This window comes from Gouania willdenowi, chromosome 19 (genome assembly GCF_900634775.1).
Source record: "Gouania willdenowi chromosome 19, fGouWil2.1, whole genome shotgun sequence".
NCBI classification, from domain to species: Eukaryota; Metazoa; Chordata; class Actinopteri; order Blenniiformes; family Gobiesocidae; genus Gouania; species Gouania willdenowi.
Window position 1 is genome coordinate 20,143,670 of NC_041062.1, and position 15,721 is coordinate 20,159,390.

General features: G+C 40.8%; 1 protein-coding gene across 3 annotated transcripts in view; it reads right to left on the bottom strand.

Moving 5' to 3' along the window:
- The window catches only part of abcc3 (ATP-binding cassette, sub-family C (CFTR/MRP), member 3), a 78,283-nt gene that overhangs the window by 37,446 nt on the left and 25,116 nt on the right, over window positions 1-15,721 (bottom strand). For 2 of the 3 annotated variants that reach the window (XM_028477232.1, XM_028477233.1), the window contains exons 5-8: window positions 14,551-14,676; window positions 14,062-14,123; window positions 10,508-10,639; window positions 18-263 (exon numbers count right to left, since the gene is read on the bottom strand). In XM_028477232.1, the coding sequence (XP_028333033.1) occupies window positions 18-263; window positions 10,508-10,639; window positions 14,062-14,123; window positions 14,551-14,676 (566 nt within the window). Of the gene's footprint in view, window positions 1-17; window positions 264-7,334; window positions 7,666-10,507; window positions 10,640-14,061; window positions 14,124-14,550; window positions 14,677-15,721 lie in introns of those variants that run through there. The other variant, XM_028477234.1, reaches the window with a different exon arrangement.

Sequence of the window (15,721 nt, forward strand, 5' to 3'; positions counted from 1 at the left end):
TTTATTAGTGTGCTAACCTGAGCAGTTGAGGGTTGACAAACGTGATGACATCCTGCAGTAGTTTATAGGCTGAGCCGATCAGAAAGTACGGGCCGAACGCCTTCAGGAGGGACCACATGAAAGACGGCTGATGAGAAGCAGACTTCTGATTGGACAGCAGCACTTCCACTTCCTCTGGGCTGCTTTCAGCGCCTCCTGTGACGTGGTTCGTGTTTGGTGGAGGGGGCTTGGTGTAGTTAACTTGGCTGGACTGACTCTGCTCACTGTGGACGAAGAGAGAGTATATGTTCATATTTCAGTCAGACACAGCATCAACAAAAAGAATGAATTAAATGATTATCTAAAGAAGTGTTTAGTGGCTCTCAGCTAGCGCCCCAACACGATGTCAGTTGTGTTAAGGCTGCAAAATATGAATGGAAACACGGACATTATGTTGAAAATTGACTATGGACATTCTAAATCAGTGGTTCCCAAACTTTTCACAGTCCCGTACCCCTTCAGACGTCTAACCTGAAGCCATATACCCCCTACTAATGCACACTTAAAAAACAATGTAGTGTCGGATAGAATGTAGCCCTTCAGTGAATTTTACCTATCCTGTTGAGGATAATATATAATAATAAAAAAAGAATAATAATCTGTCAGGACATAATAAAACTTCTTATTTAGAATTATCACTTGATTTATTTAGCTAGCCAACTGGCAATTTCTCTCTTTTTTTATCGCCCTGAAACTGTGAAATACAGCTCACTATAAATTTAATGAGAATATTGAGGTTGAGAAGATGCACAGAACTCTGCAAAGTTTGGCTAAATATGCGAGCGACTGAGTTTTTAATCATTCTCCACGCAGCGTCTTGTTCTATATCTTGTTTTTTAATGTTTGTCAAAGCTGAAAATCCACTTTCACACAAATAGGTGGTGGCAAAGGGCATCAAAGTTTTGATAGCATGTTTGGCTAGTGCAAAGCAATGTAGCTCTTGTCATATTAGTGCTTTTTGGATGAGACTGTTTCTCCGGCACCATTGGTAATCTTACAAAGGCCAATGTGTCATTTGTGGCAATGAATGGAGGCTTCTGACCAGGGTTGGTGTCAATTATAATTGTAATCGCATAATTGATAATTAAATACAATTATGACACAATTATATTTGTAATTTTAAAAAAATATTTTGCAGTCGTATTTGTAATTCAATTGTAATTAAGTTCAGATAATTTACTTTGTAAGTGTAATTGCATTTTAACACAAAACTGGGGAACCATTAGTGCTGGGCGGCATGCAGGTTCATACCGAATACCGGTGTATATTTTTCTTATAATACGTATTTGATTACACAACTTTTGGAATGCTATGCTGCGCCGCTTTTCAGACCAGTCCCTTTTCAAGGTTGCATGGGGGGAAGGTAAACGGTAGCGCTCTGGTGTTAGTTACGGTGTAAATGGATAAGGAAGACATTGAAAGCTCTGAAGCTGCAGAACTAGTAGAACATACAACAGTGGTGCCACCAAGATCAGTGTGTGTCTGCATTCTTTCACCCTGGACAGAGTGGAGGGAATCAGAGCCAACGGGGGGCATGCGTAAAGAAGAGATGCAAACTGCAGCCTGTAACCCTTCAAAATCGTCCATAACACCCAAGGAGGACCCACGAGCGCTCTCCATCCCTCCATCCTCAGGGAGAGAGAGGTCAAGCGCTCGGGTGTAATTACTGAGAGAGGAGCCATACACGAAACGATGGCACCCTCTCCCAGTGGCAGATCGTAAGTGACTGGAGAGCCCAAAAGTGGCGTGACAGCACCCCTTTTTGGAGGCCGCCCGTGCTACCCGAGGCAATGGTGAAGCCCCTTGCGGCAGAACCCCCTGCCGGTGGCCGCCCGTCAAACAAAAGAGGGATCTCCCGGACAGCGGAGGAGCCCCCTGCCTGTGGAACAGGGTAACACCCCCTGGGGCGTGCACACACTGTTCGGACCAGGGGACAGGGTGAAGACGGGGAAACCGCCATTCCCGACCAGGAGGGGGCCGGAGCCTCCCTGCGAGTAGGAATAACGGGACCCGTCACCACTCTGCTTATTGTGGGAGACATTGCTTTCACATGATGTGCCCCTGGCCTTTGGCTAGGGGTGTGAACGATGAACACATCACTCTGTTTTAAAAATGTGTGTGGGTGAGTGCTTGTGGATATGCAGGGGGGGGGCAACAGCCGAACATTCTGCGGAGTCAGTCTGTCTCTCCGGAACAGCAGATGGCCGAGCCTTGGCAGAGGAGAGGATGGGCGAGAACAGCCCGAAAATGCACAGGGAAAAGCAAAGAAGACGAAGCTGGAAAACGAGGAAACATCAATCAGCTTCGTCATCAGAGGAGAAGAAAGTGGTCAGGCAGTCTTTTTCTTCAGCCAGCAGGCTCATTCCTGGACCACCATGTGTCTCATCACCTTTCCCACAGCCTGCACGGAGCAGCGTTGGGTGCGGAGACACACGTCGGCAACCGTGGATATTTCATGCATTGCCCTAAGACAGGGCAAAATCCTCACAGAGTTCAGCCTGATAGGCAGTGAGGAGGGAGAGGACATCCTCGTGAAGCGGGGAGGGGGTCGCCAGGTCGAGCTGGGAACTCCAGCTGGAGTCTCTACTTCACCCGCCTCCACAGGGACACCGTGAGGGAGGAAGGAGTACTGCTCAGACAGGTGTGCCAGTCTCCTGTGGAGGCTCTGTGCATTATAAACGGCTCAGTGCTTACACGAGCCAGGAGTTTCGACCGCCATGCGGGCATGTTTCAGACCCAGGCAGTTAGGGCAGACTTTGTGCCTGTTCTTAGTGGAGATTTACCCCCACATGGACAGAGGCGAGCCCCAGAGCATCCCGCTCCCTCGGTGAGAGAGGCCTTAGCTTCCATCACCGCGTGACGCAGGCGGTTAGCTTACGCTAAAACGAGGCAGTTGGCACAGATGGTAGCAGGGATGCAGGCCAACGCTGTCCTCGACTGTCTGAGACGTCGAGGACAGCGTTGGTTTACGAGACGACAGCTTTCGCTTTCGTAAGAAGCTCGGATACCGTAGTATTTGGAGCTGGAGCCGGGCTACACACTTTCGTGAGAACCCAGAGGGAGGACCGATGTGCGCACAAGCCCGTAAGCGCCGAGGGCAGTAGGACTGAGACCACAGCGAGGTGTGCCGAGGTCAAGGAGCGTGCAGCTGTTTTCATTGATTAGGAAGCCTAACAACATAACCCATAAATAGGAAAGAAATGAGAAGATTGGTATTTGTTTTTAGTGTGTTCTACAGCTGATTTAGTCCCTGTTATCATAAGAGATGCTAATAGAAAGCTAACACAAGAGGAAGGTAAACTTTTATTAGGTTTTTTTCATTTCAGGCTCAGTAATTGTGATCAATTGTAATTTAACTTTAGTAACTGAGAAGGTAATTCTAATAGAATTTCTAAAGATAAAAAATATTGTAATTTAGTTGTAATAAAAAAATGCTGGTCACTGTAATCGCAATTGAATTGTACGGTACTTGAAGATGGGTACCCCTTAGTTTTATTCATGAGAACAGATTCAAATTACAAAGTACTGGACAAACATGCGATCCAAAGGCGGCTTTAAACCTGGAGTCAGATTCTAAATTTGTATGAGATTCAAACAGGTTCCTTCATCAGTGAATGGCATCATTTTTCACAGTGAAAGAAGAAGAAAAGGTGCAGCATAAAGCTTAACCAGGTCAGAGTTCAGCAGCTCTTTTAAACATGTTTGTTAATCTTTTTTACACTAAGGAAGTGCCTCATGCCACTGATAAAAAAATAAAGCACGAATTTCACACACACTTTATGATTCTCACTCTTTCCCCTGTAAACACTACATATACATACATATATGAATGGGAACAATGAGCACACGCCTGCACACACACAGATAGCCCCCTACCTAAGACAACATCCTGTCTGCACTTCAGTGGCAAAAACAAAAGCTGCAGCCAGAGAAGGAGAAGGAGCACCATTACCAACATTCATAAATCCTCACTAATGTTCCTCTCAGGGAATTAGAATCAGTACAAAAATCTAATTTGTTGGTTTACATTTTCACTAAACTTGGTTAGAGCAGACCTTTAGGCACAGAGCTCATTCTGACACTGCATGTCGAAAATACATGAACACACCAAGGAAATCCACAAGAAGCATAGAAGATTCAATACAAAGCTTTCTCTCTATCTCTGTAGAGCTGGGGGTCTGGACCGCTACATACATGCTTTCCATCGAATTTCTAATTAGTGTTAAGTCTCTAAAGCATTTCCTCGTTGCTTTTAATCGATCAATTTAAACTAAAGTTAGTTGAACGTTAGCAGTAAAAGCTTCATTTCAACCAAGTTTCTTTGTCAGGAAAATATTCTATGAAAAATCCAAGCCCATGCATGGTATGCATCAGAACTGGTAGCTTGTAGAGAATTATTGGCGGTACATTGTCTAGGCTTTCCACGATCAGCATTTTTGGGCCGATCACCAATCAGTGAGTTAAAAAAAACAACTGATCCGATCATACGAGTAGGGATGGGTACCAAATTCATTTTTGTTATTTTTAGGTACCGACCAAATTCCTTCGGTACTATCTGATATTGATTCAACTGTACTATGTTTCGGTACCTGAACTCATCATTGTGACTGTGAGGAAATGTAAGAGTTTTCCATGCAGGACATGAACATAACATTGCATGCAAAAGAGCGTCATAATGTCAGTAGCTGCTGATTGAGTAAACATGGCTGATAGTAAGCAGGTGTAAATGTGAGCTTCACTTCAGCACTTGAAAACCATTTAATTTAGTCCCTGAACAGCTGCTCTGTCAAGAGAAAATTAGAAATCAAGTTGCTGAGGCAGGAGACACTGGAACTACGTGAAGCCTCCAACAGCGGAGCAAAGATATAATCCCCAGTTCTATGGGAGTGGAAAATCTGCTGTTGCTTATAGTTCATATTCATAGGTGCGCCACGGAGTCCACTTAAACAGACAGAAGTGTCCGGTATTAAAGCTTAAGTCAACGGGAGGGCTGTGCTCTTAGGACTTTCCCTTATACCAGGCAGCTGCACAGGCTTAATAAACTAAACAAGCCCACACACACACGCACGCATGCTAAGAGCAGACGCTGCCCACGCTCAAGAGCCAGGAGACTGGGGAAGCAGACCGGCGCTCAGCTGCTCCGCTCCTACATGCCCTAATGCGAGTGAAATATTATAAAGCCTTGTCACTAGGGATGTAATGATTCACTCAACTCCCGATACGATTCGATTCACGATACTGGGTTAACGATACGATTCTCTCACGATTTATTTTACAAAATGGGACTGTAGACAAATTTTTTTTTTGGGAAAAATACGGTACTATTTTCCTTTTATTTTTCATTGTCAAAAGAATTCCTTGATAAACTATTCAAAACAATGCAATTTAACTAAAAATAAATCTTGAATGAAATAAATAACGGAATAATACAAATGAAAATGAAGCCTATTAATTTAAATTCTGGTTCTATAATAACGCGGAGGCGGCGTGTGACGTCATCCATAGCGCTGTAGCTAAACTACAAACACAGCATCCTGAGGCTCTAATGCTTATCTCTGGGGACTTCAACCATGCTACACTGGACAAAACACTGACTGCTTTCCACCAGTATGTGGACTGTAACACCAGGGGAAATAAGACTCTAGATCTAATGTATGCAAACGTTAAGGATGCATACAGTGCCATCCCCCTGCCTGCACTGGGGAAAGCAGACCACAATCTCGTCCTGATCAAACCTCACTACACACCAAAAGTGAGGAGGTCACAAATAACCACACGCTCATTCAGGAAGTGGTCTCCTGAAGCTGAGCAGGCTCTGAAAGACTGCTTTGAGACCACTGACTGGAATGTATTGCAGGAGTCTCACAATGACAACATGGAGGAGATGGTTGACTGCACTACGGACTATATAAACTTCTGTATGGACGTTGTTGTTCCAGTAAGATCTGTGCGCTGCTTCGCTAACAACAAGCCCTGGATAACCAGTGACATCAAAGGCCTCCTGAACCAGAAGAAGAAGGCCTTCAGAGATGGTGACACACAGGAGCTCAAGCGGATACAGAAGGAACTAAGAGTCCAGCTCAGAGAGGGGAAGGGGCAATACAAAAGGAAAATAGAACAGAGGATGCAGAACAACAGCATGAGGGAGGTATGGGAGGGGATGAAGACCATCACTGGCTGCAGCTCAAAGAAAGGAGCCCCCATTGAGGCTGATGTGGGAAGGGCAAACCAGTTAAACCAGTTTTTTAATAGGTTTGATCTCCCTGCACATACGAGCACAGCAACCCCCACCCACCTAACCCCACAAGCCATCTCCAGCACAGAAGAGGACACCTCCCCCCCCCCGCTCACACCACCCACCATCACAGCAGCTCAGGTATGTGGAGAGCTGAGGAGGCTACGCCCTGGCAAAGCTACAGGTCCAGATGGAGTCTCCAGATGGAGTCTCCCCAGACTACTGAAGACCTGTGCGCAGGAACTGGGACACCCCCTACAGCGTATCTTCAACCTGAGCCTGGGACAGGGGAGGGTCCCCCAGCTGTGGAAGACATCCTGCATCATTCCAGTCCCCAAGAAACCACATCCTGGGGAGCCGAACGACTTCAGGCCGGTCGCCCTGACGTCCCACGTGATGAAGACCAATATAACGGCTGCTGCTCCATCACCTGAGGCCACAGACCCACCACGCTCTCGACCCTCTGCAGTTTGCTTACAGGGAGAAGGTTGGAGTAGAGGATGCCATCATCTTCTTGCTTCACCGTTCTCTTTCTCACCTGGACAGAGGCTGTGGTGCTGTAAGGATTACATTTTTGGACTTCTCCAGCGCCTTTAACACCATCCAGCCTCTGCTCCTCAGGCACAAACTGACAGAGATGGGAGTAGGATTACACCTGGTGGCATGGATTACAGACTATCTGACTGGCAGACCTCAGTACGTCCGACTGGGGGACTGCAGGTCCGACACTGTTACCAGCAACACTGGAGCACCGCAGGGAACTGTGCTCTCTCCGGTCCTGTTCACCCTGTACACGTCCGACTTCCAGTACAACTCGGAGCTCTGCCACGTGCAGAAGTTCGCGGACGACACAGCCATCGTTGGCTGTATCAAGAGTGGACAGGAGGAGGAATACAGGGAACTGATCCAGGATTTCGTCACGTGGTGCGACTCTAACCACCTGCTCCTCAACGCCACCAAGACCAAGGAGATGGTGGTGGACTTTAGGAGAACCAGGCCGCACCTTGAGCCTGTCAACATCAAAGGTGACTGTGTGGAGGTGGTTCACACTTACAAATACCTGGGAGTGCAGCTGGATGACAAACTGGACTGGACTGCCAACACAGAGGCCCTGTGCAGGAAAGGACAGAGCCGTCTGTACTTCCTCAGAAGGCTGGCGTCCTTCAACATCTGCAAGAAGCTGCTACAGATCTTCTACCAGTCTGTAGTAGCGAGCGCCCTCATGTATGCAGTGGTGTGTTGGGGGGGCAGCCTCAAGAAGAAGGACGCTGGACGCCTGGACAAACTGGTGAGGAAGGCAAGTTCTGTTGTTGGCACAGAGCTGGACAGCCTTACATCTGTGGCAGAGAAACGGACTCTGAACAGGCTACTGTCCATCATAGACAATCCACACCATCCACTGCACAGCGCCATCTCCATGCAGAGGAGCAGCTTCAGTGACAGACTGCTGTCATTGTCCTGCTCCACTGACAGACTGAGGAAATCGTTCCTCCCCCACGCCATGCGGCTCTTTAACAACTCTAGGGGGGGGGCGATAAAATCAATCATAGAACACTGGACTTAATGCTAATCACACCATGCACCCTCTGTCACACACGCACTTTATCACACACACACACACACATCTACAAGTTGGACTCTAAGTATGTACAAACTGACCATTACGCAACTGTATCTTGCACACTGTCATCTGCACAACTGCACTTGAACTGGACTGGCAGACACTATACTGTATTTCGTTTTTATACCATTATATTTTACCTTAGTACTTTTTTTGCACCGTTTTAATTTTTTAAATTTCTACATTGTACTTTCCCTGCATGCCCCTGTGTTTCCATACCTGTAAGCTGCTGGAACTGTGAATTTCTCTTGGAGATGAATAAAGTATCTATCTATCTATCTATCTATCTATCTATCTATCTATCTATCTATCTATCCATCTATCTAAACAATGCAAAACTGCATAATAGTTCTTTTACTTTTAAAAGTGCAATTGAAAATGTATTTTGTGCCTTAACAATTGGACTTCAAAAAAAAAAAAAACTGTGATTGCACTGATTTACGTCATATTTGTTTAAACAAGCAGAGGGCGCTGGTAACACAGTGGTCGGTTGGCATGCAGATATCTTGCAGTGAAGAAGAGAAGCTATGCTAGCAGCACTTTTACAGATATTTAAGTAATATTACAGATATTCTTTCGGTGCTAAAGGGGTAATGAATCATTTATTAACATATTTAAGAGTAGAAGGCGGCCAGAAAGAAAGTATTAGCAGACTCCGCCCGCCGCCTACACTTGTGGCTGGTTAAAAAAAGTACTTCTTTTCAGAAAATCGATATCAACCGTGATACCTATGAATCGATTTTTAACTGCCTTACGATTAATCGTTACATCCCTACTTGTCACATAGCGCAAACATGTCAATTATGTGGAACTCTTTGGTGTAAATAAGAGAACATTTCATCACAGAAATAACACTGATCAGATCGGTGAATGAAGATGTTACAGCCGATCACAATAATTGCATAAAATATAGCCGATCAGATAGGTGTAAAGCCTAATATTAGGAATGTGAATCTTTGTGTGTCTCATGATTCAATTCGATTCTGATTTTTAGGATCACGATTCAATTCAAAATCAATTAAAACAATTCTTGAGTCAAAAATGTATACAATGCATAGTGTGTTAAGTAGTGATTGACAGATTAATCGGCCAGCCAATTTAATATAATCGGCCAATTTTTACGTGTATCGGCATCGGCCGATGAGCGCTGCCGCGTTCGCCTATCTGCTTTATTAACAGAGCAGCTGCCACAGGCTGCTCCGTGTTGCTGGAAACAGAGGCTGCAGAGTGCAGTGCCCCTTCCCCCACGAGCAGAGCGTGAAGGAAGCTCTTCAACCCAAACGGCAAGTTTTAAACTTTCAAAGCATCTTTTAACTGTTTAACTTAGCTGATGTTATTCTGTGGTTCCGTGTTGTTGTCGCGGTTGTATTTAACGAGCAGCTGGCTGGAGGTTTGGCATGAGTGTGTCTTTCTCTTTACCTCCCTCTCTGCTGCGCTGAGAAGGAGAGTTTTTAAAACTTAGAGAAGCAGTTTACTACTTGTTTGAATATTTATTCCTGTTAATGTTGATGCAATTTAGAACAGAAACTTGAACAGATTGTTGCTTAATGCACATCTGACATTACGTTATTTTCCTTGGCTAATTTATGTTCTGGGGTTGTGTTAGAATGGACTATTATTCATAGTTTCTTTTTGTGTGTAATACTAAAATGATGTGTCTTTATATTCCATTATACTGTTAATAAAAAATATCTTCAGTCAGGCCAACTTTTGTCAAAGCTATTTTCAGGACAAGGATGAACAGTTCTCTTCCATAACATTTCATGAGATGTCTCACTATTTTTTACTTGTTCTTGTTCTACATCCCCTGTTTTTATTATTTGTTAAATATTTTTTACTTGGTGTCGTTCTACCTCACCTTTGTTAATTTCAATAAATGTTCCTTTTTTAAAAAATTGAGACTTGTACCATTTATTGTCATCATTGTGTAATATTTATGATGTAAATTGAGGGAGCAAAAGTAGTATCGATTTCAAATATCGGCTCAAGAAAATCGGCAGTCCGTATTGGTCATCGGCTAAGGCTGATGAAAAAAAAAAAAATCGACATCGGTCCTAAAAAATCCATATCGGTCGATACCTAGTGTTAAGGCAAATTATGGCATCAAAACGATACAGTTTGTATCAGATAATTTTAAATAAACTGATTCACACAAAGGCAAACTTGAGACAAAAGGTAACATTTATTCATGCTAAACAAATAAAAACTTACTTACTGTACAAAAAATAACTTGCATAAATAAAATTGCCAAAACTTAGGCTAAGACTCAACTCTGAGTGACTACAAGAATTGTATCAATGCTTTTGTCCTGTACTTTGTCTGTTTTTTTGTTGTTGTTGTGTTTCTTCTTGTAATGTCTGACTTGCAATTAAAAAAATAAACTGATTTTTGTTTATGAATCGATTCAGAATTGTGGATGATTAGAATCGCGATTCTTATGTGAATCGATTTTTTTCCCCACCCCTACCGAATATTGTCCAGGGATAAAACTGAATGTCCCCATCTGCAGTGAAGGCTGAACAGTCGCAACCTTTGGGTAGAAGCAGCAGTACAGACAGTCAGTGGATGTGATGAGTAACAGCTGGGTTAATGAGCGTATGAAGAAGACCAACCTCTTTACTTTGCTCTGCTCCTTCTCCCACTCTTTAAGCAGTTTGGGCACATTCACCTTGGAGGCGTCACGATGATTCAGTGTCCACAGATCCTTGGCCTCCAGAGGCATTTTGTAGCCCTTAATGGCCAAACTAATGGAGAGAGAGTGAACTTAAGTTAAAACACCAGCAGTAATGATTGTGATTCTTCCTCCATCCCTTCATGTTTCCCTAATCAGCCAGAATGTTATTAGAAGCCTAAACTCATTTGTTTCTGAGCAATGAAGTCCCTGCAAAGACCGTTTCAATGGTCTCCTTAATTTCTTCAGCATCATTATCTGCTACTGGGTTCAGGTTTCACTGGACATTGTCCATTAGTTTGTTCCCGACAGAGAATAGACTGTTTTATAGTGATGTGAGGGCGTAATCTTGGACAGAAAAACAAAAGCTATTTACTTTTTCTCAAGATGAGAACAGGAAGTTATACAATAAGCTTCCTATAAACTATCTCAGAGCAACTTTTAGGGCATATGACTGAAACCTTCCTTTCCACAAGTGAAACAGCAGGTGTATGAATGACTGCATATTGTGTTCAACCTCCATTTATCATGTATTTATTTATATGTATATTTACTAGTACTGTTTTTCACACCCTATTGTTATCATGTGCATTATTTATTCATTGTTTCCCAATAAATATTCCTTTAACTATTAAAATCCTCAGGTGCCTTTTTGTGTGAATATCTGCTGCTGTAAAATATTTTCATAATAATATGATCATTTATCTTATGCACCATACTCATTTCATAACTGGTACTTCATTAACAGGTTGATTGTATATTGATAACATCTATTTATATAAATAGTATGTTGTTTAAATTGTTTTGTGTATTAGTTTCTGCAATGGGTAAATTGTGCTTTGCTTTTTAATTCTCTCTCTATTAATCCCACAATTGGGATTATTAAAACGCATTTTATTGTAATCTAATCTAATTACGGTTTAGGTTAGCCGTGAGCAGTGTTGGTAACGCGTTACCGCCCCAACGTCACCTTTGATATTAACTAGTACTGTAACGCAATATATTTCTAAAGAAATAACGCCGTTACCGTTACAATATGGTGCGTTTTCCCGTTACTTTGCTAGCTGCAGTGTACTTCCTGTTTATAGTGGCACTACATATTTTTGCGGGATGCCGTGCCAAACACATGATGTAAACAGAGTTTACATCACGTGCGCAAATCATTGTGAGTCAATGCGAGAGCAGGACGAGCTTCTCAGAGTGGAAATACGTGTATTATTTTTGTCTCCAAAAGATGCATCAATGAAGCTAAGCTAACGCTGCGGCTGAGTCACTGCTAACAGCAGCTCGTTAGCCTGATATGTTTAGTATTGTGTAGCTGAGAAAAATGCTGTGAATTATTTTTTCCACATTTATTTTCATAAGCATTTTCAACAGCAGAAAGTGCACCTGGAATACGCACAGCTTACTTTACATTACTGTGCTAAGGCTGAAAAATTACTGTTTTAATTTTGGAGCAGCTGTTTTGTGCTTTATATGCACATCATTTATGGCTGTTTTATAGCAGTTGATCAACAGTGGATTATTATATTATTACAGCACTAGAGGAAATATTTTCATTAATAAGCAGGGGAGTGATCACTCATAATTGTAATCGCGTAATTGATAATTAATTACAATTACAGTATGATGTAATTATAATCATATGTTGTAATGTTGTTGCCTGTTGTAATCATGATCGAAGTGTAATTGAGTTCAGATGACTGTATATGGCAAATGACAATTCAAGTGTCAAAATCCAAAGTTTGCCATATCTCTACGAATATTTATCGTACAAGTTTGATGCTTACATTTATGAAAATATCATCTCAAGTGGAGTATTTTAGTCAATATTGGACCGAAGCTGTAAAACATACCAGTAAAAAGATCAGTAGGGATCAAAGTTCATGACGACAAAAAAAAAAATCTTTTTTCCTCTATAACTTGACCACAAATTGAGATACAGTGCTCAGACTGTTACCATTGAACAACATTTCCTTTCAATGTTTGACCTTGACCTTTGCTCAAGGTTATATTTAAGGTCAAGGTCAGTCTTCTGTTTTTCCTGCATTATTACTTTCAGTTTAATTGGTAAAAAGAACAAACTTGTCAACAAATCCAGATACACGTTGTCATTTTTGACAGTTTTTTCAAATTGCCAAATACGTATTTGCCTTGCGAATACAGGTCTTGCCTAGTTTACTTTGTAATTGGCATGAAAATTCTATAAAAACGCAATTATAATTAAATTAAACGCAAAACTGGGGAACCATGTTACAGTTCTATGTCTTACACGTGTAATAAATAATGTTTCATATCAAGGTTTCTCACTCACTGTCAATTCCCGAGTATTATTTTACCATTTTTTTTTTTTTTTTTTTTAATTGAAGTTGAGGTCTATATTTACAAAAAACAAGATTGTAAGAGACGCTAACAGAAAGCGAACACAAAAGGAAAGTTGAGTTTTATGGGGTTATTTATTTCAGGCTCAGTAATTGTGATTAATTAAATTAGAACTTTAGTAATTGAGACTTGAAAAATAATAACGTAATTTTAACTCTAAAAGGAAAAAATGCCAGTCACCGTAATCATAACTGAGTTGTAACTAGGGATGTAACGATTAATCGTAAGGCAGTTAAAAATCGATTCATATGTATCACGGTTGATATCGATTTTCTGAAAATTGAATCGCATTACTTTTTTTAACCAGCAGAGGGCGCTATCCACAAGTGTAGGCGGCGGGCGGAGTCTGCTAATACTTTCTTTCTGGCTGCCTTCCACTCTTAAATATGTTAATAAATGATTCATTACCCCTTTAGCACCGAAAGAATATCTGTAATATTACTTGAATATCTGTAAAAGTCACGTTTTTCTATTAGCTCTGTCTGCTAGCATAGCTTCTCTTCTTCACTGCAAGATATCTGCATGCCAACCGACCACTGTGTTACCAGCGCCCTCTGCTGGTCCAAACAAATATGACATAACTTTTTTTTTTTAAAGTCCAATTGTTAAGGCACAAAATACATTTTCAGTTGCACTTTTAAAAAGAAAAAGAACTATTATGCAGTTTTGCATTGTTTATTATAGAACCAGAATTTAAATTAATAGGCTTCATTTATATTTGTATTATTCCTTTATTTATTTCATTCAAGATTTATTTTTAGTTAAATTGCATTGTTTTGAATAGTTTATCAAGGAATTCTTTTGACAATGAAAAATAAAAGGAAAATAGTACCGTATTTTCTAGTTTTTTTCCCAAAAAAAAAAATTTGTCTACAGTCCCATTTTGTAAAATAAATCGTGAGAGAATCGTATCGTGAACCCAGTATCGTGAATCGAATCGTATCGGGAGTTGAGTGAATCGTTACATCCCTAGTTGTAACAGAACATAGATAATTGAAGATGTAATTGTAATTTAAAAATGAAATTAGAAAGCCTTGAGCCACACTAAACTACAGTTCATAACATCAGCTGATGGGGTTCTGAAAGGTAACAGGGGGATCAGCGTTCACCCACCTGGTGAACCACCAGAAGGTCATCTGGGAGAGAAAACCTGCAGTGTTTTCAGGACATGGATTCTGAGAAGAAAAAAAACAAGAAGACAGCCATCGCCAGATTGGTTCTCATTATAACTGACATTTTCCTAAATGTCCCAAATCTAACTTAAATGTATACATATAAAAAATATTATCACATCACAATATAAAATTACTAACTATCTTAAACGTTTTCTAAAAAAAGCGGTCCGCTTTGAAGATAAAAAAAATGAAACAAGGGCAATAATAATTGTGCACTTCTCATTTTTGAACTCCAAGATATTGATACCCTGAAGCCACACACCGAATTTGATTATCCTATCTTAAACGGTTTCTAAGAAAAGCTCTCCCCTTTGAAGATACCTTAGAGTAAAAAAAAAACGAAACAAGAAAAATAACTCCGCAAAAAATAACTCCGCAAAAAATATTTGCACGTTTCTCATTTTCGAGTCTACAGTGTGTGACTCACGGGGTCTGTGACCACATCAGAGAAAAGTGGAGGTTTCTCATTGAAGCAGCAGAGGATCAGCTCACACACCACCAGCACGAAGTAGAACTGGAAAGTTGTGAATCTCAGCTTGTCTTGGATTTCACTCTGAAAAAGTCAAACGTGATGACCTACAGTGAGTTCACACAGTATATTTAGTCACTGTTTTTATTTCAAGGTTGTATTTGTATTATGATGGATAAACACATCCTCCTGACAACGGCTCTGATTCAACCTGCTTTCTATGAGCTCCTGCCAGGGTTGGGTTCAATTACATTTTTCAGTTACAATTACAAAACAGTTACGATTACAGAGATCATAATTTTTTCCAACTGCAATAATTTTTTCATCCTCAGAAAGTCAAATACAATTACGTTCTCAATTACAATTAATCACAATGACTGAGCCTGAAATAAATAACCTTTCTCTGTTGTTAGCTTTCTGTTAGCATCTCTTACAATAGCAGGTCTTAAATCAGCTTTAAAATACACTAAAAACATATATCATCTAATTTCTTCCCTATCTATTGGTTATCTTGTTAGGCTTCCTAATCAATGGAAAAAACATGTTTTAATAGTTTTGGTGTGGCCGTCTGAGCCTTTTTTGTGTCAATAATTTTTTTTTTAAATGGTAAAATGTGCGAAAGCGTGATATGTGTCATTTACAATTTAATTAAACGCAAAACTTGGGAAACATGTTACAGTTCTATAGCTTACATATAGTTAAAATGATTAAAATGTTTTATATCAAGTTTACACGCCAGTTCTCATAAGGATTATTTTATCACAAAAAAGAAAAATTGAGGGGTACTGACACAAAAAATGCTCAGACACCAACACTGAAAATATTAATGCCAATAATTTCATGGATGAGAAAGTCTAACAGTGTAAACAAGATTTGAGAAACAAAATTAGATAATAGATAATATTTTTTAGTGTATTCCACATCTGAATTAAGACATGGGTGAAAACCTAACTAATCATAACAGATGCTAACAGAAAGCTAAAGTTTTATGGGGTTATTTATTAACTGTATTAATTGTAATTGAGAATGTAATTGTAATTGTAATTGACTTTCCAGGGAAATTAATTGTATTTGAAAACATGACCTGTCAACATAATTGTAATTGTACATGGATAATTGTAATTTAAAA